This window comes from Sinocyclocheilus grahami, unplaced genomic scaffold, assembly GCF_001515645.1.
Source record: "Sinocyclocheilus grahami isolate Dianchi unplaced genomic scaffold, SAMN03320097.WGS_v1.1 scaffold347.1, whole genome shotgun sequence".
Classification (NCBI taxonomy): Eukaryota; Metazoa; Chordata; class Actinopteri; order Cypriniformes; family Cyprinidae; genus Sinocyclocheilus; species Sinocyclocheilus grahami.
Genome location: NW_015505526.1, coordinates 89,855 through 117,529, shown reverse-complemented (window position 1 = coordinate 117,529; position 27,675 = coordinate 89,855). Strand labels below are relative to the sequence as shown.

The following is a 27,675-nucleotide window of genomic DNA, read 5'->3' as shown; positions in this document are numbered from 1 at the left end:
AATTGATGGGGGTCTGAATACTTTCCGTACCCACTGTATATATATTTTAAAAAACATTCAAAAATACCATTCAAAACCATTTGCAGCAGCGAGATTATTTCCCAGTTCATTGACATGACATTATGCCTGGCTTCCAGTAATTTGTGGATAGTTATGTCACATCCTTTCAAGTAACCCTAGTAAAAAAAGGAAGATATAGTACAAAGTATAGTATATTCCTACTAACTACACTAAGTATAGTTCAAATGTATTAATACATTAACTGACATATTGCTCAAGACTTTATTTTGAATACTACTTGTGTTTTAATATCACTACTGATGAGGATTATATGATCTTTGAATATACACAATGTACTTCAGTATATCTTTAGAAGCACTACTACTAAGTACAAAATCAGTTGTTCCAATTTAGCAGACTTTAAGTATACCAGTTTAGTATACCAAAAGTACAATTTCAGGGTATTCTTATTAAGCACATACATATTTAAATGTATTTGTAATATGCTTAGCATGAAATAAATATATTTCCAATACATTTTAGTATATTTATTTTTCACTATAGGGAACCTTGCATGCAACATGAAAGTAACCATGTTTACCACATAATCTAGTCACGACAGGAGCTGAAAGGTTTATTTTATAACACTAGTCTCATATTAACATGTATAACTCTGTTTTGTGCCTGTGTTAACATATGCATGTAATGTTTATTTAGGTGCAATGCCTTGCTCCATGTTTCTGTTTAAATTATTTTTGTGGTAATCGATTGAGCTTAGCTTGTATTGAATCTGGAACATTCCCTTAATTGGCTGAGACTGATGATCATTGGCAGCCATACAAATCGTGTCTTGTTGCGACTCTCTGACAGTAGATGATGATATTGGTTATACGGCTCCATATCTCTTTGAGGTGTCTGTCTGATGTGACACTCACAGCAGGAGTTCATCACTGTGAGCATGTCTTTGATTGAACTGACTGTATGTGTGTGATCATGAGACTCTAACCATCTCCTCTCTGTTTCAGACCGTAAAGGATCAGATAACTCACTGCACCATGAAGCTCCGACAGACCACAGGAATGATGGAATTCTGTCTGGAGGTTATTAAAGAGAACGATCCCAGTGGATTCCTACAGGTACCCCCCCAGAGAGAAGCACATAATAACAATAATAATCATTTAAAAGAAAACATATTTCAAGTGCTGGTTCCATCCCTAATTTCTGCCTGTTATAATTCAGAAGTATGAATGAAACTTGGTGCCATGTAAGCTGTGTTCAGACTGGCCCTCAGCAATTAAACTCTTTCAATAATTGATGTTTCGCAGGAGTGAACGTATAAAATATAGAGACGACAGCTCCAGATGAGCAACGCTGCCTCTTTACTGAATTTTTTATGAAGTATCGATTGTGATGTTTCTTTGAGTGCCTTCACAAAGCATGTAATGTGAGTCAGAGATGCCTGCCCAGTAGAGATTTCTGAAAAGGCAGGAAGAAAGAAGCAGTTGGCAGAAAACAATGTATTTTGAGGATCAAGACAAACCGATGCACAAAGGAAAAGGGTGAATCGCTGAAACACTGTGCAGAATGTTATGGACTAAATCTTTTGTATTGTACATCAGTGGCTGAAAGTACTAAAGTTGTACAGAAGCTAAGGCCCAATCCCAATTCTACCCCTTAGCCCTTCTCCGTTTCGCGCGTTCACGTGAAGGGGTAGGGGTGTCTCAATTCTCTTTTGGTTGGAGGGGTAGGGGAAGGGGAAGGGCCAGACAGCCCTTCAAACAAAGATTTTTCGGGACCACACTTCAAACGAAGGGGTATGAATTATCTCAGCGTAAACCGGCTTCAGGGGCAACATGGCTGCCCGAGCGAACAAAAAGACACATAAATGTAAGCATTTTTGGCATTAATAAAGATTTGAACGAAAAGTAATCATTTGTTTTATGTTACATTCAATCGTGAGTTCATATTTACGGTCATGTTACTCAAAGAAATGTGTGCAAAAAATCGCTAATATTTGCTAACTAACGTCATATCATTACAGACTGCACGATAGTGTCAACATATTTCCATGTCTGATCAGGGCGATAACCACCGTAGACATTGAGGGGGGCTAGTCCCCCCAATAATTAGAAATCGCTAAACCCTTTTCTCAAATATTGCCAATTCGAAAGAGAGAGAGAGAGAGAGAGAGAGTTGAAAGATGTGTGTATGTACTTACTTAAAAAACAGCGAATATAATGTAGTGATTCAGTATTTAAACTGTTATTAATAAAAGTCGTGGGGCAGCGTTGACAAGTTTCTTTTCTCCTGGATGTGTGAGGTGCGCGATCTACGATATATATATGTGTGTGTGTGTCAGTAAGCAGCGCATTAATATAGAACGGTAATTAAAGGCTCTAAGGCACATCAGTATAGGTGTGTGTATTGTAGGAGCTAAACCATGTATGATGACGTGTGACGGCATAGTAGTGGTGTCCCGATTCTTAGGGGAATATTTTCACCCCTACCCCTTGACAAGTGGAAGGGGTAGGCGGAGGGGAAGGGGAAGGGGAAGGGGTATAAAATAGAATTGGGATTGGGCCTAAATATCATGTCCTTAAAAGAATAGTAAATTTTTTTTCATGCGCTGAAATTCCAAACCATTTTCCAATTTCAAAAGTAAAATGATAATTTCTCTTCCAGATCTCAGATGCGTTGATAAAGCGTGTCCTGGCGTCTCAGGAACAGTGGGTAAAAGGTGCGTTGGAGCCAAAGGTCTGCCCAGAATTCGCCTTGACCGTCAACACAGATCCTCTGATGCAGTCGATTCTCCAGCTGGACTTCACCCAGAATAAAGGTAACATGTGGCAACACACCTAACAAATGAGATTTCATGTTTGCTGCTTGTAATCACCAGTGTGGGGGGCGTAACGTTAACAAGCAATGTACATTACATAATCAGGTTATGCCAGTTGGGATTTTTAAAAGAAATTAATTCTTTTATTCAGTAAGGATGCATTAAATTGATTAACAGTGACGGTAAAGACATCTATAATGTTACAAAAGACTTCGATTTCAAATAAATGCTGTTCTTGTCAACTTTCTATTCATCAAAGAATCCTAAAAAAGCATTGATAATAATAAGAAATGTTTCTTGAGCATCAAATCTGCATATTAGAATGGTTTTTAAAGCATCATGTGACACTGAAGACTGGAGTAATGATGCTGAAAATTTAGCTTTGCCATCACAGGAATACATTTTTAAAATATACATGGAAAAGCATTAAAAAAATGTAATAACAGTTCACAATATTACTGTTGATTGTATTCTTCATATAAATGCATACTACTTCATTTTCATATAAATGCAGCCCTGGTGAGCATAAAAAAGTAGCACCTCTTCTAATAAAAAAAAAAGTTGTTTTTTTTTCAGTAGGGAGAATTCAGAAATATTTTCAGAAATATATAAAAATGATCATGCAACATAATTTGTGTAATTAACAGTTGTTTATGAGTAACTAAAAAAAATGCTGGTGTTCACTGTAATAAAGCTAATAATATAATATGAATTTGTTGCAATGAGATTCTTGTTTTTCCATTTAGAATGTGGTATCTAGAATCTGGACTAGTAAACAACAGCTTCAGAAATGGCAATTAAACGAGTTTGGGGAAATAAAACCAATCTTGCAAACTCACATCTTGTCAAATTGGGCTACACAATCCAAAAAATAAATTCTGTCATTCCCAGTTTCAGAGGCTAATGACCCCCCACAGTTTTACCTCTAGACTCACACATGCAACACCTGCTTTGTCCGATATCATCTTTCAGATGGTCAGGAGGCTGCTTTATTGAAACAAATGCACGCAGGTGACCAGAAAGAGGAGGAGAGCACAGGAGGTATTTCAGAGCTGCTACAAACTGTTTCCCTACAATACTCGACCCCTCCCAAACCCACAGCCCCTTATCCTCTGTTTGGCACCAGTGACTTTAAGGAAGTGCTTATTCCCATGCATGTCACTCCATGATTACCCCGTTTAACCTTGTGATGCTTCAGTGTATAACAGTCAGTGCTTAAATGCGTACTCTGTTAATATTTTTGTCGTTTAGCGGAGACCTCCACAGTGCCTCCTGCACCGCTGTTGCAGTTGGAAAAATGCTGCATTCGGAACAACAGCGCCACTTTGGCCTGGAGGATAACTACTGTCCAAGCCCTGCTTGTAGAGGGTTACGTGCTGGAGCTGGATGACGGGAATAGCGGGTCTTACCGGGTACATCTACAACATTTTTACTTCTACACTGAGATCATTCAGCGGTCAAGAAAACAAAGAAATCTCTTAATCATTTTGTACTCTGAATAAAATCAACTCATATGCACAGTTTTCATTCTTGTGCTGATATGTTTCGTACTGAATCAATACTTTTTTAAAGAGCTTGTTCCCTTTTTAAAAAAAAAAATAGCCAGTAGCGTTTAGTTTCTCAGTCATGAACATGATTTCATATTCAAGGGCGTAGTTTTGGTTTGAAGTGTGAACTGTTTTAGTAGAGTCCCGGCTCATGCTCACTCATAAGGTTTATTTATTTGTTTGTTTGCTTATATATTTATTTTTGTGAAATGACCTTTTGTGCTATCATCTATGCAAAGTTGATGCAATAAAGTAACATCATAGTTAACAATTACTTGTTTACATAGGATATATCTATGTAATATATTTTATATGATTTAGGCACTTATACGCAATAGTTTGACAGAATGTTCTAATTCAACATGCCATGGGAAGTCAATATAACTTAACATTTTCTTATATTGATATTGTTTATTTCTTATTCCTCAGGCAGTCCATCAGGCTCTTAATGATTTCATCTATGCCGTCTTTTGGAATATCTGAAGGCCATGTACTATAGTTCTTAACTGTGGCATTTGTTATAATCTCACACATGCAACACCTGCTTTGTCCGATATCATCTTTCAGATGGTCAGGAGGCTGCTTTATTGAAACAAATGCACGCAGGTGACCAGAAAGAGGAGGAGAGCACAGGAGGTATTTCAGAGCTGCTACAAACTGTTTCCCTACAATACTCGACCCCTCCCAAACCCACAGCCCCTTATCCTCTGTTTGGCACCAGTGACTTTAAGGAAGTGCTTATTCCCATGCATGTCACTCCATGATTACCCCGTTTAACCTTGTGATGCTTCAGTGTATAACAGTCAGTGCTTAAATGCGTACTCTGTTAATATTTTTGTCGTTTAGCGGAGACCTCCACAGTGCCTCCTGCACCGCTGTTGCAGTTGGAAAAATGCTGCATTCGGAACAACAGCGCCACTTTGGCCTGGAGGATAACTACTGTCCAAGCCCTGCTTGTAGAGGGTTACGTGCTGGAGCTGGATGACGGGAATAGCGGGTCTTACCGGGTACATCTACAACATTTTTACTTCTACACTGAGATCATTCAGCGGTCAAGAAAACAAAGAAATCTCTTAATCATTTTGTACTCTGAATAAAATCAACTCATATGCACAGTTTTCATTCTTGTGCTGATATGTTTCGTACTGAATCAATACTTTTTTAAAGAGCTTGTTCCCTTTTTTTAAAAAAAAAAAAATAGCCAGTAGCGTTTAGTTTCTCAGTCATGAACATGATTTCATATTCAAGGGCGTAGTTTTGGTTTGAAGTGTGAACTGATTTAGTAGAGTCTAAATTTTACACAATAAATAAGACTACAAGCAGTTGGAAAAATGCTGCATTCGGAACAACAGCGCCACTTTGGCCTGGAGGATAACTACTGTCCAAGCCCTGCTTGTAGAGGGTTACGTGCTGGAGCTGGATGACGGGAATAGCGGGTCTTACCGGGTACATCTACAACATTTTTACTTCTACACTGAGATCATTCAGCGGTCAAGAAAACAAAGAAATCTCTTAATCATTTTGTACTCTGAATAAAATCAACTCATATGCACAGTTTTCATTCTTGTGCTGATATGTTTCGTACTGAATCAATACTTTTTTAAAGAGCTTGTTCCCTTTTTAAAAAAAAAAATAGCCAGTAGCGTTTAGTTTCTCAGTCATGAACATGATTTCATATTCAAGGGCGTAGTTTTGGTTTGAAGTGTGAACTGTTTTAGTAGAGTCCCGGCTCATGCTCACTCATAAGGTTTATTTATTTGTTTGTTTGCTTATATATTTATTTTTGTGAAATGACCTTTTGTGCTATCATCTATGCAAAGTTGATGCAATAAAGTAACATCATAGTTAACAATTACTTGTTTACATAGGATATATCTATGTAATATATTTTATATGATTTAGGCACTTATACGCAATAGTTTGACAGAATGTTCTAATTCAACATGCCATGGGAAGTCAATATATGTTTCGTACTGAATCAATACTTTTTTAAAGAGCTTGTTCCCTTTTTTTAAAAAAAAAAAAATAGCCAGTAGCGTTTAGTTTCTCAGTCATGAACATGATTTCATATTCAAGGGCGTAGTTTTGGTTTGAAGTGTGAACTGATTTAGTAGAGTCTAAATTTTACACAATAAATAAGCCTACAATAAAACGTGATACATTCTAGTAAAGGTGGTCATGATTTAAAAAGATTTTAATAGCCTATATGTTAGTGCTGGTTCAAGACTTTTCTCCTCTTTTCATCAGTCTTTTTAGTTTATTTACTTTTTTAGATAATGTTCGACTTTCTCCATAGCTTTTTAAAGTGGTTGTTTCTCTAAATAATTCAAATAGATCACATATTTAACCATCAGCTTTGCGATAGGAATGGCTCGCGCAAATCTTATCACACTTCTCGAGCGCGCTGGTGTACTCTGTGCGCCGCTTATAAACTACGTTTCAGTCTGATAACTGCTCCGTTCGGTTCGTACATGATTTTTATAGCCTGATTTGAGGTTTCCATTAACCATGGTATAAATATGGGGGGGGGGGTTATATCCCCCCACAAACTACGCCCCTGTTGATATTTGTTTAATGGATGCAAGCTAGTCTGGGATGCAATGAAATGCTAGCCTTCTAAGCGAATTGGTGCTAATTTATATCCCATTCGGAGCGGTGCCAGTAGAACCAGTGACATTGGTGCCGTGACCCGGACAAGAGTGCAGTTTAAAGGAGGCCAGCTATTAAGAACTGTGCAGGTAAACCTCACTCCTCTGGCCTCAAGAAGATGTGCACTAGCAACTGACACTAGTGGTTGCGGTCTTTAAAGGGATAGTTCACCCATAAATGAAAATTCTGTCATTAATTACTCACCCTCATGTTGTTTCAAACCCATAAGATCTTCGTTCATCTTCGGAACACAAATTAAAATATTTTTGAAGTTGAAGTTGGTTTGAATCCCACTTAAAGCGTGAAAATTCAGACCAGTTAACTCTGTGCCATTAAATCTTGCAAACTGCTTTTCCAAAGTAGGGTTGCAGGAAGCTTTTTATGTTATCTTGTTTTTGAAATGCTTAAAAGTCTCTGCTTCTCTTTCAGAAATCTGCAGCTTATTTTATCATCCATGATAAACGTGCAGTGTTGTCTTATATCTTATCTTACATGAGATCATGTTTTACCAGATGCTTTCTATTTTTACCTTACACCTTGTCTGCTTTTTTCCTCTTTCCCTGTCCATGTTTTAGGAAGTCTATGTTGGGAAAGAGACCATCTGTACAGTGGACGGCCTTCATTTCAACAGTTCATACAACGCTCGAGTCAAAGCGTACAACTCTGCTGGAGTGGGAGCGTACAGCAAAGTTGTTGTTTTGAAAACGTCTGATGGTGGGTGTTTTGGTCGTCTACTTCTTCACACAGCTTCTTTCATTCACCTTTAATAGGGCCTCTGAGAGTTCTTAAAGCTTCTTTTCTATCTATGACGCTCATTCACACAGCTTTCGCATTATATATTCCCTTTCCTCTGTGGAACCCTGCTGTGGATGCATCTCTTTAATGAGTGTTTTATAGGAAAACTATTCTCATTACTTTTTAGCTACTCTACTGATCAAACATCCTACGTAGACTCTATGTAGACGTAGAGACTTATAGTCTCATAGGGAGTTCATTTGACTGAGTGTTATTTCAAAAATGCTGATATTTATACCACTCCATTCCACTTCTGCACGTTAATGTTGAACCAATAGAGTGACTTTCTATATGAGTGAGTCATTGAATCATTCACACAACTGATTTGTTCAAAAACACTGACCCTGCTGTAGCTTTTTTGGAAACTGATTTCTATGGCTGAGCAGTAGTAGACAAATGCACTATATTGTGTGAATTTGATGTAAGTTACTCAATATTCAAATAATAGTTAACCCAAAAACTCACCATCTCCCTACTCACCCTCAGGCCATTCAAGATGTGTTTGTTTCTTCATGGGAACAGATTTGGAGAAATTTAGCATTACATCACTTGCTCAGCAATGGATCCTCTGCAGTGAATGGGTGCCGTCAGAATAAGAGTCCGAACAGCTGATGAAAACCTCAAGCAAACACCATGAGTCCAGTCCATTAAGTAACATCTTGTGAACCAAAAAAGTTGCGTGTTTGTAAGAAACAAATCCCTCAAGACTTTTTAACTACAAGCTTTTGCTAAAATGTGAGTCATATATCCATAATATTGCTTTCTCCATTGAAAAAAGTAATCTCGTCTGAATCAAGAGAAAAAAATGCAGCACAGTTCAAGCATCATTTACAAGCAAAAACAGTCAAAAATAGTTCTAAAGTGGATTTTGATAAGAGAGGATAACAGGGGACAGACTTTTTCACTGTTTGGACTCTCATTCTGACGGCACCCATTCAATGCAGAGGATTCATTGATGAGCAAGTGATGTAATGCTAAATTTCTCCAAATTTGTTCCAATGAAGGTCTTGGATGACCTGAGGATGAGAACATTTTCAGCAAATGTTCATGTTTGGGTGAACTGTTCTTTTATCTTGTGAATAGAACTTGTACAATTTCACTATACTCTATGTATTTCTTAACTTTTAACAACATATCTACAGTGTTCACCTTGAATAAACATGGCTAACTTATGTTTATAGCTTGGAATGTGATGAAAGATGGCAAAACAATTTAATTAGAATTAATTTCATATTTAGCAAAATGGCATACACGCTTAAATCACTTTAAAGGGCATAAAAACACTTTTCCCTAATTGAGAAGCACAGTGGGAACAGGGGTAAATTAACACACACATTAACTATGTATATTTACTTTTTCAATGTTACGATTTAGATTAAAATGTATAAATGTTCATGGAAAAAAAAAAGATAATTATTTATATTTATTGTGTTTATTTATAGGTGTATATTTAAGTCCTGTGACTGGCTTTTAAGTTTTGCACCAATAGAAGACTGTTAGAATTAAGACCCCAGTTATAGTTACATTGGCAGGTTCTAGATTGCTGTTTGCAAAACTACATAAACCAGGGAACCTAAAGGAGATGTTTAATTAATACTGGACTTATTAGGGTTTGATGCTAGATTTTCCTTACAGGCCCTCTGCATACTAGCTTCAATATTTCATTCCTTCAGCTCTTTTAATAATTCACGTGTCACTGCAGGAGTGAATATGTGTAGCTATGTGTATGATCAGCAAATTATGATGACTAAACTTAACCTCTTTTATATATATTTTTTTCTGGGAATATCACACATAAAACGATCCTTTTATCTGTCAGATATAACTGTCCTAAAAACCCCTTGGCTCTGTTTTTTTAAATCTTAACAGAAAACTAAACAGAAAAAGCCTTTTAAGTCACAAAGAAAATGGTGGAATTTAAATTTGGTGCACTTTTTACATTGGACTTTTTTTCTTTTTTGCACAAACAGTTTGAGAAACAGCATTAACTATTGTCAAATACAGTGTACAGTAATGTCAGTCAAATGCTGTGAGATTCTATTTTGATTAATCTTAGTATTTTTTATTGATTAGCCTCTTTAACTGCAAATATGTTTTTGAACCACACTGGATTATTCTGGCTTTAACTAACTTTATTTAATCTTTCCTCTGCAGTGGCATGGTTCACCTTTGACCCTACGTCAGCTCACAGAGACATTGTCCTATCTAATGAAAACCAGACTGTGACTTGTAACAGTTACGATGATCGCGTGGTGCTCGGGACGGCTGCCTTCTCCAAGGGCGTGCATTACTGGGAACTTAGTGTGGATCGCTATGACAACCACCCCGACCCCGCATTCGGTGTGGCACGGATTAATACGATGAAGGACATGATGCTAGGGAAGGACGATAAGGCCTGGGCCATGTATGTGGACAACAATCGCTCCTGGTTCATGCACAACAACTCCCACACCAACAGGTACGCATCTTAATTTTTCTAGGGTGGTGATCTATTTTGCAAGCTGGGCTTTTGACAGATTTGGTCCACATTATTTTGGACAGGCACCACCGCTTGGACAGGAAGGGACCATCTGTCCAACACATAATTTTTGTCTATTCACTGAAAGTCCACATAACCAAAATTGTCAAGCTGGAAAAGGTGATTACAGACAAGTATTCATATGAAATGAGTGGTTTAATCCAAGTCTTCTGAACAAACAATCACTTTACATGATGAAGAGTTTAATTTAGGCTTTATATTAATAAACTTTGATCAATACACACATAGAGCACGTCAAATATGGTCAACGGCTGCTCAATTGTACTCGCTGTTGATGTCTATAAACTTCATAAAGACATCAGAAACATAGGGAAAAATGATGTGAAGTATGTTTATTTGTGTCCTAAAGATGAAAGAATGTCTTCAAGAAAGACTTGAGAATGAGTAAATGATATAATTTAAATTTTGGGGTGAAGGAATGTTGTTTTTATGTGCACATGGGAAACATTAGGGGAAAATAAACCCAAATAACTACATCTGAATTTAAAACTATGAATAATATGGATGTATATAACTTATTTATGCATGGTATCACAACTAAATGTGAAGCAAACTCTGAAAGTTGAGAGATGAACTCTAATTGCTACAGACATTTTTGAAGCAAGGAGGAGATTTTAATTACTATAGATTTTATAACATGAAAACATTAAAAGAAGCCTGGATTCATCTCATTCTTTTATGTTAAGGACATAAATGAAAATTAATGTGTTCATTAAATTACTGTACAGTTTTTCTGTAGCTTAAACAGTAGAGCATGATGCTAGCAACGCCAAGGTTATGGCTTCAGTTCCCATTCAGCAAAAACTAATAAAACGTGTACTTTAAATGCAATTTAATGGACTGTTCGCATAGAACATGTTTTTCCGTTCCACTATATTCCCATTGTTTTTCTATGTAAACAAGCAGTAGATGGACGTGTTTGATCATTGCAATCATGTTTTGTGTCTTTTGCAGTTTCTTGCGCATAACATGGCATACTAAAAATGCAGCGCTTAAGTTAAAATAAGTTCAATTGTTAAGAAACGCATTTCGGAACATTGCATTTTTCCACTATTCCAAAATCCACGTCTCACGTTTTTCAAAGCAAAATGCATTATGTGTGAATAGCCTCTTAGAAAAAGCATCTGCAAATGACATAGATGTAAACTTGCTAAAATAGTATACGTGGAAGAGCAAGATAGGCAAGACAACAACACACATGTCTGTGATAGTTCTATGCTGATGATGTATACACCATATTACAGTATGTTGGAATATTTTCATAGTTGTGAAGCATTATAAACTGTCTTAGCATAAAGGTTTGATTAGGATATACTGTAGATGTAGTGCATGTACACTGTCACAGTTATGCTGATGCAGTATCCTCTGGAGAGAATGAAGGACAGGCTGATTATAACACTTGAATACTAATGCAAGGATTTAAAATTCTGCCTCCATTTATTGATAGTGAGGTGACTGCGAGGACACGCTAACAGTACTGCTAGTGTTACACTTAACAGTCCCAGAAATCTGTGCCATTCGTATGTAACCTACTTAATGTAGCCTGAAGCCAAGCTTGTTCTACTTCTTTGTCTTTGAACAGTTTTTTCCTCTTCTCTTTAAAAAAAAATATTTAATAGATTTTTAAGATGTCTTGTTTTCCCAGCATGTTTCTTTTATTCTCTTCTCCCTCCATCACCCAGAGGCTGTAAGCAGGTAAACCATTCAGGTGAAAGTAGTTTGCAGAGTCACTTATGTAGAACTTTGCTAGTAATAGTTCTAGTATTATCAGCTTTGTGATATTTGTTAGATAAGAAAATGTTCTAGAAACTCAATGGTTCTGTTTGTATTGAGATGCATTTTTGGTGATCTGCACACAAGTGGTCAGCACTAAATACAGGTGGAAACATATAACGCTTTATGTTCATTTTCATTGCTGAGTGCAGCATGCACATTCAAGTTAAGACCCATTCACACCAAGGATAACAATCCGTGTATCATTCGATCATTCATTTTTTTATTTAATATTGAATGTAGAAAAATTTGAAAACGGCTACTTTTTCGTTTTTTTTGTTGTTTTCAAGCAGGACATTGCGATGTTGCGAAATTGCGATGGGTTAAATAAACTCAATAAGCAGACAGACGCGACTACAGTCAAGCGCAGACCAGGATTGAGGTGCACAGGAAATAAGCAGCAGTCATATTTATAGTTTAAATTAATATCGAGTACTGATTGATGTTCACTTGGATTTTTCCCCCATCGAGGGAACTTAATACTCTGTCATTAGACAAGCTATTCATTTAGTCTGTTTGTTGAGAAAAATATGAAATTGATCAAATGTGTTAAGAATCCATACAACTGCAGCAGTGGAGGACTATTATTCTGCTGCGTGACACTGCAGAAGAACTGACCAATCAGCAGAAAGGGGCATTTAATTCCCGCCCACACGTAGAAATCAAATATTCAAACTGTTTATTCATTTTTCCACCCATGAACGAAAAACGAAAATTTAAGCTGAATTCTCGTTTTTCGTTTTTTGGAAAAAAACTAAAAAGGGATCAGTTTTCTAATTTTTCTGCTTTCAATATTAAATAAAAAAATGAATGATTGAATGATACACAGATTGATAACTATAACATTGACTATAAAGTTTTAATAATCATTGTAATTCTTAAGTATAGAGAAGTTCACACCATAGCTTTAATGAGAAACGACACAGAAAGTGATGCAGATTGTGACAAAATATGAGAGGAATGGCTTTAAAAAATCTGAACACAAGGAGTCACATGAGGTGTATTTGAAATGCATGTTAATGGGATAATTAAGTTCCAAACAACTTAAAGGGTTAGTTCACCCAAAAATGAAAATTAGCCCATGAATTACTCACCTTCAAGGCATCCTAGGTGTATATGACTTTCTTCTTTCAGACGAATCCAGTCGGAGTTATATTAAAAATTGTCTTTGATCTTCCAAGCTGTTTAATGGCAGTGCATCAGTCCAAAAGAAGTGAAATAAAGCTCATCCATCCATAATAAAAAGTGAACAAAGGCCTCCTCTAGCGAATCGATGCGCTACATTGAAGAGAGATGAACAGATTTATTCACATATAAACATTAATCTACTTTCTTACAGCATATCAAATATAGTAAACAGAAATTGAACTGTGCTTGCTTGATGTGTAAGAACAAATATCACTGGCTCTTGCCGAAGCTCAAACGTGCTCACATGACACGTAAGAACTAACCTCATTGGTTCTTGCGCATCAAGCAAACATGGTTGAGCTTCTGTTTACAGTACTGTTTATTGCATTAAATTATTGACTAAAACCCTGGTGAACTGAACCTTTAATAATAGGTGGAAACAGGGCCAATGTTTAGAAATACATGATATGTAGAGGCTTCTCTTGTATTCCTCAACATGTTTCTTTTAAAATGTGCATGAGCTGTTGAATTTTTCTTCACTACTCTATAAATATAAGTAGGTGATATCACACTTGCAGTCATCCTGTCAAACTGAATATTAGCATTGCTGTGATTCAGAAGTAACATACATACTGGAGTTGTGAGTAAAGTGGAGTCATAGCACAGTTTCTCTGATCCAGCTCTACTCCAAATTCTCCATTTCCTGCATCCTTCTCATACCTCTGCCCAGAGAGATCTTGGATCAAAACATTCCTGTGTATCCTGTGTCGCTGATTCACTTCATTTGTCTCCTTCCTCTTCTCTGTGATTCTTGCAGGGCTGAGGGTGGCATCACAAAGGGTTCAACTGTGGGGATTCTGTTAGACCTGACAAAACATAGTCTGACCTTCTTCATCAACAAACAGCAGCATGGACCCATGGCTTTCGAGAACCTGGAGGGTGTGTTCATGCCCGCAGTTAGCCTCAACCGCAACGTCCAGGTGAGCAGCCGATCCACACTGAGCTTTAACATACTCCGTGATCGGTAGCATTGGGGATCCAGAGCTGTTTCTTATTCTGAATCATTCTCATGACCTTCAAGTTGCTTTACCAAACGTCTAGATTCTTCTGGCATGTTTAGATTTTTTAAATGTTTTACCACAAATGTTATCCTAAGTTTAAAAATGTAGGAGCTCATTAAAAACTTTTAGGGAAGCAATGAAAATTGATCAAACATTTCTTTACTTTAATAAATAATAATACATTTTATTTATAATGCGCTTTTCTCAACCCAAAGCGCTACAACAATGTCACATGTAAATACAACTTAATCATAATAGACAATTTTTAAAAAGTGGGTTTTCAACAATTTCTTAAAAGTACTTAGTGTAGGAGCACTTTGAATGTTTAAAGGTCCCATGACATGCTGCTTTTTAGATGCTTTTATATAGGCCTAAGTGGTCCCTAGTACTGTATCTGAAGTCTCTTTCCCGAAATTCAGCCTTGGTGCAGAATTTCAGCCACTACGAGCCAGTCCCACAATGAGCTTTCCTTAGGATGTGCCATTTCTGTGTATGTAGCTTTAATGCTAATGAGGAGGAGAGAGGCGGGGCAACTGCCATGCTTCGCTCGTTTGCAAGCCATGATGTCTCGAGGAAAAAAAAATATTGTGCTCGCCTCGCACGGTAGTAGCTAATTTTCTCATAGGTGGGCCAAATTCTCTGGGCGGGCAAAGCAGAGAAAGGGGAGGTAACCTTTTCCCGTATGACGACATAAAGGGGAGATTCCAGATTGGGCCATCTGAGCTTTCATTTTCTCAAAGGCGAAGCAGGATACCCAGGGCTCGGTTTACACCTATCGCCATTTCTAGCCACTGGGGGACCATAGGCAGGCTAGGGGAACTCATATTAATGTTAAAAAAACCTCATAAAGTGACATTTTCATGCCATGGGACCTTTAAAGGAAGCACATTCCATAACCTCGGAGCGGCACAAGAGAAAGCTCTCTGTCCCATAGTTTTTAATCTGAAGTGGGGCTGATAGAGAAGAAGAGAATCAGCAGAACGAAGAGGACGAGAAGGCATGTAAGGGGTAACTAAATCACAAACATAAGAAGGAGCAAATTCATGCGCAGCTTTATAGGTTAAAACAAGCGTTTTAAACTCAATACGCGATTGAACTGGAAGCCAGCGCAAATTACAGAGGACACCACTGATGTGCTGCCATGAGAACACGCGCTGCTGAGTTCTGAAATATTGTAGCCGTTTGACAGATTTTACAAGAAGACATTTACAAGCAAAATTAATTAATTGGAATATAAAAAACACTTGGTTTTTAAATATTTCTGCTTTAATAATTATGTAATGATTCATAGGCCTACTTAAATTATATATATATATATATATATATATATATATATATATATATATATATATACACACAACAGTTCTTTCTGGTCCTCAGATCTGATTGGCTGAAAGCCTTGTCCAGCCGTGCGATATTCTAGTGTAGGGGTTCCCAAACCTTTCCATTCCACAGAAGAGAATCAGCAGAACGAAGAGGACGAGAAGGCATGTAAGGGGTAACTAAATCACAAACATAAGAAGGAGCAAATTCATGCGCAGCTTTATAGGTTAAAACAAGCGTTTTAAACTCAATACGCGATTGAACTGGAAGCCAGCGCAAATTACAGAGGACACCACTGATGTGCTGCCATGAGAACACGCGCTGCTGAGTTCTGAAATATTGTAGCCGTTTGACAGATTTTACAAGAAGACATTTACAAGCAAAATTAATTAATTGGAATATAAAAAACACTTGGTTTTTAAATATTTCTGCTTTAATAATTATGTAATGATTCATAGGCCTACTTAAATTATATATATATATATATATATATATATATATATATATATATATATATATACACACAACAGTTCTTTCTGGTCCTCAGATCTGATTGGCTGAAAGCCTTGTCCAGCCGTGCGATATTCTAGTGTAGGGGTTCCCAAACCTTTCCATTCCACAACTAGGGCTGGGACAATAAATCGATGCATCGCGATTCGTGGATCGATTCCGAGATTTTCGGAATGCATCGTGATTCTCTCTGGAATCAATTCTGAACTTAGTTTTTAAACAGCAGATGGCGCTCTATGCTAGTTTTTAACCGCACACTCAAATGCTCATGAAGAAGAGCGCTTGCGCGGTCGGCTGAGTAATGTAAGTGGTTAAATGTACTTGCACATCGGCTTATATGCTTTATGATGTGAGATTAACGTAAACACAGCCCACTATAAACATCCTTGTAATTCGCTTCAACATTTTCAAACTTTATGAATGATTATTTTAGGTTCAAATGGTGTGTGTGTAAGGAACTGGCAGCAAGCAGAATACGGCTATTTCTAAAGCACGCAGTGCCATCTGCTGTTAAAAACTAAGCTCAGAATCGATTCAAGAGAGAATCGCGATGCCTTCGGAAAATCTCAGAATCGATGCAAAATCATATCTCGATTCGCGATGCATCGATTTATTGTCCCAGCCCTATCCACGACCCACCTAGACAAGTATAATCTATTTCACGACCCACCAAAATATTTGAGAGAAAAAAAACAATTGACATTACTTAATCTTAATCTTAAAGGGGTCATATGATGCAATTTCAATTTTTCCTTTCTCTTTGGAGTGTTACATGCTCTTGGTGCATAAAGAAGATCTGTAAAGTTGCAAAGACTAAAGTCTCAAACCCAAAGAGATATTCTTTATAAAAGTTAAGAGTCAACCCCACCTACCTAAAATGGCTCTTCTAACACGCCCCCACATGTCTACGTCACGATGTAGGAAAATTTGCATAACGCCGCCCATATGTTCACGCAAAGAAAGAAGGCGTAACTTTTATTCTCGCTGTAGTATTGTTGCTGCCGCCATGTCATGAAGACACTGTGTGTTTCGTTGTGAAACTACTTTGTTTGGTCTTCCAAAAGAGGACACGACTAGAAATCAGTGGTTAAGTTGTATTTACAACACTGTTCCAGAACACTTCAACCAAATATTCCGATGTGACCAGCGCATTTTATGGAGGACTGTTTCCTGATCCTGGTAGAGTAGACTACAACGCCGGTTGTTCTGACTCACAGACTGTAAGTACGTTTTTTATATTTAAAGAATTTGCCACTGATGATTCAAACGCGAGTTTTGGGCAGTGTAGAGTAGCACTTGTTGTTTGTCGTTTCTCCGATCACAAATGCAGACATGGTTTTATGTTTACGCGGCGCGATGCAACGTGTAAAAAGACAGTATAAGTCATTATAATGCGTAATTATGTCCCCACTGGTTGCAACAAATGCCTCGTTTGTAATGGGTTTTAATGTTTTTGTCTCATCGCTCCGGGACACGGCATCACAATATGGTAAGGGGCGTAACATTTCCGTCACACGCTTGAGGTATTCGGCCAATCACAACGCACTGGATAGCTGGCCAATCAGAGCACACCTCGCTTTTCAGACCGATGAGCTTTGTAAAAATTGATGCGTTTCAGAAAGGCGGGGCATAGAGGAGAAACAATAATGTACAGTATGTGGTAAATAATGTTTTTTTAACCTTAAAATGCATAAACACATTTCATTACACCAAATACACAAAATAGTGTTCTTTTTAGCAACATCATATGACCCCTTTAATTAAAAGTTTAATATGGCAGAAATTTAGTATTTAAGAAAAATAACCATTTTATTTTATAGTACAACTGCAAAATTTCACTACTAATATTTACGTTTTAATTTATTTGTTTACAGACGTTAAAAATATGAAACATGTCCATAAAAACTTGAAACAGCTCACTCCGGTGAACTGTAATCTGCGCTGCAAGTGTTGTTAAACTCATCGCGGGGTTCAGCGCAGAAAATGCATTCATGACCTTTCCGTTTATAGAGGGGAGCGCAACCCAACATGTTTTTTAGCAAAGCATAAGAAGCGAAGCAGAACTCTCTAAAACAGTTTGGAGATTAAAATAATTGTAACAATAAACAGATGCGTCTCATTTTAAATAAACACTAAAAACCGAGATGACAAATTTACTTCTGTCAGAAATGTACTTTTGCAATGGTTAAATAAATGTTCAGCAATATCTTCAAAAGATTTTTGAACTTTGGCACCTTTTTTCTCTATATAGAGATGATATGGCAAGGAAATAATAGGACATTTTTTTATGCTAGCGTGTGGAAATTTTTGAATCTTGTAGTGTTACAATTAACCCTGTGTTTGTGCCCCGCTCACCCCATATATGTGAAACACTTTTTACAGACCGTTTCCTTATTAGCCAAATGCATATGAAGGAACGAAAACAGTGCCGAGTTCAAACAGATTATAGAAATGAACAAACATACCTGAAACAGTTTTCGTAACATTTGAATCTTGTATTTGGAACATTTGTATTTGGAAATAGAATCATTTAAGGTGAATCATAATATGAATCAGATTCCCATGCCTAGTCAGCACATCACATTTATCAACTTTAATGATTGAAATTTGTCTTTTTCACAGGTGACTCTAATCACAGGTTTGGAAGTCCCAAAGAGCATCATGTGATCATCTTGGACCAATAAGAACGAGCCAGACCTTTCTTGTTAAACAAATCAGTGCTCTGCTCTTAGACTGCACTGACATATAATGCTAATGTTAATAATATTTTTCCCCTCATGGTCATATGGGCGATTTGCATTTCAGTGTTTACAAATCATTCCCATGTTTACAGAAATGCAAACCGCAATGTCCCCACGGGGGCCAAAACTGGAGTCGGACCCAAAAGCACTTTGAAGTAGAGTTATGCCTCTTTTTCATACCTCCAACGAAAGATAGTTCAAAAACATATTTGGATTAAAACCAACTTATTAGCCATTTGATATGTTAGCGATGGAACAGAGTGATAAAACGCAACCAATATCAAACAACTGTGAGATTAAAAGTGAATTTGAAAATGTTTCAGGTTAATCTCACATGCTACACAAATCTCAGGTTTACTCACCTTTAATGTGCTTCAAAAGCCCTCAGAAATATCATCACTCAGACCATGAATCTGGGGTGCTGGGATTGTAAAAGTCCCGGTCAAGCCAAAAGCCCTGCGTCAGATAATGGTGAAGTTTACAGTCCCTTCAGTTCATAGTTCCACAAGTACAATTGTAAATCTTATTGCTAATATCACACTTCTGCTGAATTAGCGGCAAAATTTGAGGAAAAAAACAAAACAATGATCGTAGCACAAACAGTGCCGGATGAGTTACATGCTGAAGTGTAATACTTAACGTATGCACAATTGTCTTAGCAAACAGCACTAAAACACACAAGAAAAAATTTATATAATACCTGCCATTGGAGATACACTGTGCCCTCACCGCCAAGTAGACTCAGCCTTGGTGCTTTATATCAGCCACAGTTGTGAATATTTAGCCAGAATCTCAACTCTGAGGTCTCCTTACACTGTGACCAACATATTCCTTAAAGGGATAGTTCACCCAAAAATGAAAATTTGATGTTTATCTGCTTGCCCCCAGGGCATCCAAGATGTAGGTGACTTTGTTTCTTCAGTAGAACACAAACGAAGATTTTTAACACAAACCGTTGCAGTCTGTCAGTCATATAATGGAAGTGAATGGGAATCACGGCTTTGAGAGTCAAAAAACACATACACAAACAAAACCAAATTAAACCCTGCGGCTCGTGACGATACATTGATGTGTAAAGACACAAAACGATCTTTATATAGTTTTTTACCTCTGATTCACGCAATGTTCGAACTGTCCTGAGCGGCGGCGCATCCTCCTGAGCGCGTTCTCAACAGCAGGCGCGTGACGCGTCTTCTTCTTCTTCTTGCTTTATGGCGGATCACAGACTTATAAGTGCATTACCGCCACCTATCTCTCAAATGGGCCATTGACACTCTATCTACAATCTCAATTAGGAGTTAGAAGAATTAGCAAGAAGAAGACGCGTCACGCGCCGGCTGTGCATCAGAGGTAAAAAACGATATATATACTGTTCAGTTTCTTGCACAGACCGATCCTTTTGTGTCTTTACACATCAATGTATCGTCACGAGCCGCAGGGTTTAATTTGGTTTTGTGTAGGTTTCTTTTGACTCTCAAAGCCGTGATTCCCATTCACTTCCATTATATGACTGATAGACTGCAACGGTTTGAGTTAAAAATCTTCGTTTGTGTTCTACTGAAGAAACAAAGTCACCTACATCTTGGATGCCCTGGGGGTAAGCAGATAAACATCACATTTTAGTTTTTGGGTGAACTATCCCTTTAAGAGTCTTGAAGTTGAAGTGTGTAATTTTCTCCTGACTCAGCTTAATATGCAGAGATAATTGTAAGCCATTTTAGGTTGATTTCACAGAAAAGTGTAAACACTGATTCAAAACATCGCTCTGTTTGTTTGAACTACCCATAGCAACAACTCAACCAGTAGTGAGAGTTTAGGGCGGGGCTATCTGTATTTCTGACCAATGACAAATGAGTGGTCGGGAAACCTGTTTGAAAACAGTAAATGTATTTAGTGATGCAAAAATTACACACTTCGACTTTAAATACATGACAGACTCGAGCTTCATAATACAAGTAAATTATCACTTCATGGTTCAATCAGTATTATTTCCATGCTGCGCGCGCCCTTTAACGCTTTTTTAGATTCTGATGTCAAAATACAAAGTCATAACTTGTAGTCCGGGAGAAAAGATCGCGTTTGCATGTTGTACAGCTGTAAATATGGTCAAAGCAGTGAAGCACGCATGAGTTACACGTTCATTATATTGAATTTGTATTAAGTAGTGTGATGACCTGAATGAAACAGGAATACAGCATAGACGCAGAGTTGCAATCTGCCCAAGTTTTTGTTGTGTGGAATTATTTTCTGATAACGTAGCTTTGAGTTAAAACCCCCAAAAGCTACATAACTCCATAACAGCGCTTTTATTCTCATAAAACCGGTCACATTAAATGCATTGAAGATTCACATATGGACCTTGCAACAGGAGATACAAGCCTATGTTCAGTTTATACCTCTGTTCAAAATACAGTGGTTTCAGGGAGAAATGAGAGATAAATTAAAGATATTTTATTTGTTTATTATCCTGTCCAGACATTAACTCACGGGATTATGGAAACAGAAAATAACCCATTGGTGATGTAAAGCATGGGATGTTGTTGATATTTATAATGCGTTTCTATGAAGAGTGTAATTAATGTAAATAGCTTGAGCAGATGCTTTTATCTCGCAGTGAGTGCTTTGCTGTCAGAGGAGTACCAAACTAAAACGGAGCAGGTACTGGCACTAAATAAGTGCGATAAAAAAAAAAGAAAAGAAGAAAGAGTGGTAAAATGTAAAAAGCTGCGCTTAAAGGAATGTTCTGGGTTCAGTCAGGGCCATCGTCTCTTTGGGACAACTGAGAATGTTGTTCCAGGTCATTCATCGACATCTTTACACTACTATGACGGCATTTCAAGTATAAATCACAGAAAAAAATGTGAACTTTTAGCAGTAAAACACCAACACAAGTACCAACACAATCTCATGGCAGTTTCTAACTATTTTACATTTTGGCAAATTGGTGACTAATCCATATGAGTTTCTACTATCTCACTCGTACATTTTCATAGGATCTATTTATGCCCCCGAAACGGTTATAATGTTAGAAGTGGATATTCATGCTTACTTTTCCGCTAAAAATCATACATTTGTATCTGATAAAATTTTAGTAGGGAAGAATTTGTACAAGTGCTTTAGCTGCATATTTCCACTTCTTGACCCTTGTCCCTCAGTTGTGGGAAGTCGTGGCCTAATGGTTACAGAGTCGGACTCGTAACCCAAAGGTAGGGATTGTAGGTGGGGGGAGTGAATGTACAGCGCTCTCTTCCACCTTCAATACCACGACTGAGGTGCCCTTGAGCAAGGCACCGAACCCCCAACTGCTCCCCGGGCGCCGCAGCAAAAAAAAAGGCTGCCCACTGCTCCGGGGGTGTGTTCACGTTGTGTGTGTGGGCACTTTGGATGAGTAAATGCAGAGCACTAATTCCGAGTATGGGTCACCATACTTGGCCACATGTCACGTCACTTTCTTCAGAACATTTCGCCCTATAGACCTCCATTGTACTGTAAAAGTGCCAAGTTCAATTATTGTCTGTGGTAACTGCCAACATGCCACATATGCTGTCCATATGTACTTTTTCCGCCTCATCCACCATATTTATGACCATCAGCTGGCAAAGTAATGGCGATAAATACAGACATACAGCCATCAATGGCTTCGATCCATACAAAGTACCAGAAAACATTTTTACAGATCTCAGGTTAGCCCTAATAAATGTAACTTTCATAGACATTTATATATTTAAACTCTGTATGTAATGCCAGTATATGGAGAGCACCGATATACAAATAGTTAATGTGGATTAAACATATTGTATCTCTTGTGTTTTCATTTCACAGCCAATACTTACTAATAGGCTGCCAGTGGTCATATTTATGGATGATGAGCCGGAAAGTCATGTGACTGAAACGGGTGAACAGCTAAAGCTGAACTTTGAGCATTCCTTTAAATCCAGTTTATTCTGTGGGTGACGCCTGCCAAAACTGCCGTCTGTCCAAAAGGATCTATCTCGCTGATTTTTTTTTTTTACAGTGTCATATTAAATATCACAATGGACTTTTTTGTTTGTATTAGAGTATATTTAAAAGTTTATGTCAATGTAGATAATAGAAACACTGGTCATGTACTCAATATGAAACAAAATGCACTCAATAAACAGTTGAGATTGGAATAATGCTGACATGAGAACTTGAGAGAGTGCATTGTATATGTATGATAATAAACCAACTTTACAGTAAGGTAATTCATAAGCTAACTATGGATATGACCCAGAATCATGGGAGAAAGGATGTGTATATTTATTGAAGAAGTCAACTTGCAATTCCTGCCTCACTGAATTTATTTAAACTATCATACCAACTGCCATAGCCTAAAATATCCAGATCTTGGACATTAATAATTTTCCTTACTTTTCCAGTTTCTCACAGTCTTAAATATTAATTAGGCTGAGAAAATGAACGTCTCGTCCTGTGCCTCATTCACACAAATCTGCCGAAATTCGAGACGTTGCTTTGGAATGTGGTGTGTTTTCACTCAGACTGGATGTCAACCAACTTAAAACTTCATATCAGGGTGTTTCTTCAACTATGGTCACCTTTTGCCCTGTGAACTTTCAGAACTTTTGTCACTTTTTAACCAACAAATGTAATTTCCATCTCGTCCCAAATGGAAATGACATTTGAAACATTTTAGAATGGCCAGTGTTGGCCATAACGCATTACAAGTAATGCAAGTTACGTAATCAGATTACTTTTTTTTTTTTAAAATATCTAGTAAAGTAATGCATTACTTTTAAATTTAATAGAAAATGTCCAAGTTACTTTTTCAAATAAGTAACGCAAGTTACATAGTTTTCCCATTTATTCACTAACAGCTCTCTTCTCTGTCCCCGTATTGAGAGAAATTGGGAGTGAGGTGCAAAGTCAGAGACACTTCCTTCAGCCTTAGGCTTTTTAATTTCACTTTTGGTGGGAAAGGACTTTTACGGTTACCAAAAATATAACTTTTGGGGGTTTTTTTGTTATTCAAAATTAAGCCCAGCTCAGGTGACAAAAAAGTTATGCAAAAGTAACGTAATGGATTACTTTCCATAAAACGTAACAAAGTTACTTTTTTATGGAGTAATGCAATATTGTAATGCATTACTTTTAAAAGAAACTTACCTCAACACTGATAAACTGACATTGGCTTTAATTTTACTTAATTTTTTCACTTCTCACATGTAAACAACTGTTACAATAAAGTAAGGGATAGTGCACGGCTAGCTGTGCATTAAACAAAAACCGTGTATTATCCTGCTTATACCGTGGTCATTTGCCAGCATTGACGAATTAAAGCTGTTAATAATGTTTGCAGCACAATATTTGACCAGAAGGATAAAAATTACAGTTCTTTTTGTCAGTTATGACTCATAAGCGCCAGCATTCTGCCCACTTCAAATCAGAGTTGAGTGCGGTAAGATCACATGTATTTGAATGAATTATAGCATTTATTTGAATGAATTATCGATCGAGAGAGAGAGAGAGCGAGAGAGAGACGTTTGTCTCTCTACAAAAGATGAAGTTATGTTTAGTTACTTCAAAAACAGCAATTTTACCACCTCGTTGCTGAGGAATATAATGTAGTGATCTAGTATCTAGGCTATTTTATTAATAAAAGCCATGGGGAAGAGTTGACAAGTTTCTGTATGTATGCAGCGCAATCTGAGCTCTCCGACCTCTCTCTCTGTGTGTGTGTGTGTTTGTGCGCGAACGATATGTGTGGGTTTATGTGCATCAATTGACCGTTAATTTGTAACAGTGATTAAACTGACTTGGAACTACCCGTGCATTAAACGGTTGTAATGCATACTTGCTAGCCAATCAGAATCCAGTATTCAGACAGACCATGGTATAACTTCTATTAATCTTTAGTTCAGTGATATATATATATTTTTAATTCAAGATCAAAAGTCTGGGTCTGGGAAAAGGCTAACTCAATAAAAATCTGTGTAAATGGAATTTAAAAGTAGCAAAGAGGCGAAGGCTTGTAAAATTACTATGATGACTCGTCATTAACAAAGGTAAAATCATAATCCTTGGGGCATAAATGTGGCCAAAGTTGAGGAAACACCCATCAAAAGAAAGCACAGATGAATTACATTGGATTTTTTTCAAGAAACAAGGACATACTGAACAAATGATTCTCTTGAAAGTGCACAAAATGAAATGGTCTTGAGGTGTTTGCTATATAGCTGTACGGTTAATGTGACTGCCTGCGAGTGTGACCATCATCACAAAAAGTTCAACGGTCCAAATAACAGAAAATCTGCCACTGTACCAAGCGTTTAAGGATTTATTTTTCTATATTCAGCATATTACCTATGTGGATGTACATTAGTCAGGTGTTTGGCCCTCAGATTATCTCATTGTGAAGAGTTTGGAAAGGAAAGACAAGCTGTTTCTCTGAAGAGTCTTTCCATTGATCTGCTGACACGAGACACACACATACGAACACAGCCCTGCGCTGTGTGCCATCATCATCATCATCATCATCCTCGAAGCAAACTCTAATGTGTGGGTGCGTGTGTTTTCGGTGCTTTTCTTCTGTATGTGATCTCGAGCTTTCATTTCCTCTTACTAATGTGATATTTTGTACGTCTTTGTGGTTTGTATATCAAATACATTGTATATGACATTCTTTTCTTACTACGTAGTGTAGAAGAAAACCAGTGTCTTTCCCTTTTAATAAACTATAAAACCGTGATCCATGCGTCTTTATTCAGAGTATCTCATCTATGATTGTTTCTTTTCACGCTACTTAAAGGGATAGTTCACCCAAATATGAAAATGTGATGTTTATCTGCTTACCTCCAGGGCATCCAAGATGTAGGTGACTTTGTTTCTTCAGTTTAACACATATGATGATTTTTAACTTTAACTGTTGCAGTCTATCAGTCGTATAATGCATGGCAATGGTAACAAAATCTATGAGAGTAAAAAAAACATGCACAGACAAATCCAAATTAAACCCTGTGGCTCGTGACGACACATTGATGTCCTAAGACACGAAGTGATCGGTTTGTGCCAGAAACCGAACAGTATTTATATCATTTTTTACCTCTAATACACCACTATGTCCAACTGTCTTTGGGCACGCACGGCATCCGGTGCGTGAGGTGTGTACTACTGTAAGTTGTACTTACAGATTTTGCTTCCTCTTTGGCTTTCATCTTCTGTTCTTTTATCATTTGTTGATACACTTTGTAATTAACATACTGCTTTTTAGGGGCCTATAGAGAAAAACAACAACATTTATTCATTTGAGTATTGTTAAAAAAAAAAAAGAATTATATACACACATATATTTTTGTTAATATTTTGAGTAAAATTTTATTTTTCTATTTTCATTCTAGTTTAGTTTTAGTAATTTTGTTGTATTTTTGTCATTTTTATATTTTAAGTAATAAAAATTTTGATTTTTTTTTTAATGGTATTAGGTTTACAATAATTACCCTGCTGCCAACACATTGCAAGTGTAGGGTCAAGGGGGGTCAAAATGTCTGTGACATTCAAATAAAAGTATGATTAAATGTAAACTTGTCAATAGTTCAACCAACTTTCTCTGCAAGATTCGATTCACCTGCTAGAGCGCCCCTTGTGGCAGTGCCGAGAATGCATACTTGTGCTGTGTTATATATTGCATGCTGAGCCATTTCTGAACACAAAGCACTGCAGAAGGGTTTCTTTGAGTATGTTTTAGGCCCAGCAGTGCTGCATGTGATTAGTGGATGTGTGCTGAACTCACTCTGGCTCCCAGCATGATGGCTCTGTCCTGCTCAAAGACCCTCTGCTGCTGCTTCTGATACCCCGACAGCCCAAACTTGTGAACCTCAAACCGAGCCCGCGGAGGACACACACACACATCATGCCAGTTCATTCAAGAAAAAAAGTGGCTTATCATTTTGCAATTGAGTTTCAGCTGAGGAAGTTACTGACTTGGAACTGTGTACACATGCCTGTTGAACAAATAGCACTCTGAACACGAAACACGAGAGAATCAATGTGATGCGAGAAAATATGCGTTACCTTAATAAACATTAATATACCGTCACAGAACCTCATAAATGACTGATCTGGAATACTCTACATGAGCAGAAACTCCTTGAGGCAAATAATGTTGTGCTGCAACTGAATTCAAGAGTTTGACATTAGCATGTTGCTAAGCTAACAACGAAATCGCAAACAAATTTGAGGTGTGTTTTTATTTGACTTTTATTTTGTTTTCAATTATTTTCCATACTTTCCAGCAGGGGTTCTCAACTCTGGCCTTCATTTTCCACTTTCCTGCAGAGTTTAGCTCCAGCCCTAATCAAAAACACCTGAATAAGCTCAAAGTCTTCAAGATTACTAGAGCCAGAGATGGTCTTATTAAAGGGGTCATATGATGCGATTTCAGGTTTTCCTTTCTCTTTGGAGTGTTACAAGCTATTGGCGCATAAAGAAGATCTGTAAAGTTGCAAAGACTAAAGTCTCAAATCCAAAGAGATATTCTTTATAAAAGTTAAGAGTCAACCACGCCCCCCTAAAACGGCTCGTTCTAACACGCCCCCACATGCCTACATCACAATGTGGAAATATTTGCATAATGCGCCCAAATGTGCAGGCAAAGAAAGAAGGCATGGTTTCAGGAACAGCAGTAGTGTTGATGCAGCCATGTCAGGGAGACGCGGTGTGTGCGAAAGCAAAAGCACTTTATTTGGCCTTCTGGAAGTAGATGCAGTTAGGAATCATTGGTTAAGGTTTATTTACA

At 37.4% G+C, this 27,675-nt stretch overlaps 1 protein-coding gene across 2 annotated transcripts in view; it reads left to right on the top strand.

The window, feature by feature from the left end:
- The window catches only part of LOC107548422 (E3 ubiquitin-protein ligase TRIM9), a 60,741-nt gene extending 41,877 nt beyond the window's left edge, over window positions 1-18,864 (top strand). The window contains exons 4-11 of one of the 2 annotated variants that reach the window (XM_016229086.1): window positions 1,026-1,136; window positions 2,683-2,836; window positions 4,088-4,133; window positions 5,715-5,829; window positions 7,608-7,746; window positions 9,982-10,285; window positions 14,085-14,247; window positions 18,784-18,864. In XM_016229086.1, coding sequence (XP_016084572.1) covers window positions 1,026-1,136; window positions 2,683-2,836; window positions 4,088-4,133; window positions 5,715-5,829; window positions 7,608-7,746; window positions 9,982-10,285; window positions 14,085-14,247; window positions 18,784-18,828 — 1,077 coding nt within the window. In that variant the 3' untranslated portion in view covers window positions 18,829-18,864. Of the gene's footprint in view, window positions 1-1,025; window positions 1,137-2,682; window positions 2,837-4,087; window positions 4,249-5,714; window positions 5,830-7,607; window positions 7,747-9,981; window positions 10,286-14,084; window positions 14,248-18,783 lie in introns of both variants that reach the window. The other variant, XM_016229087.1, reaches the window with a different exon arrangement.
- The last annotated feature ends 8,811 nt before the right edge of the window (window positions 18,865-27,675 follow it).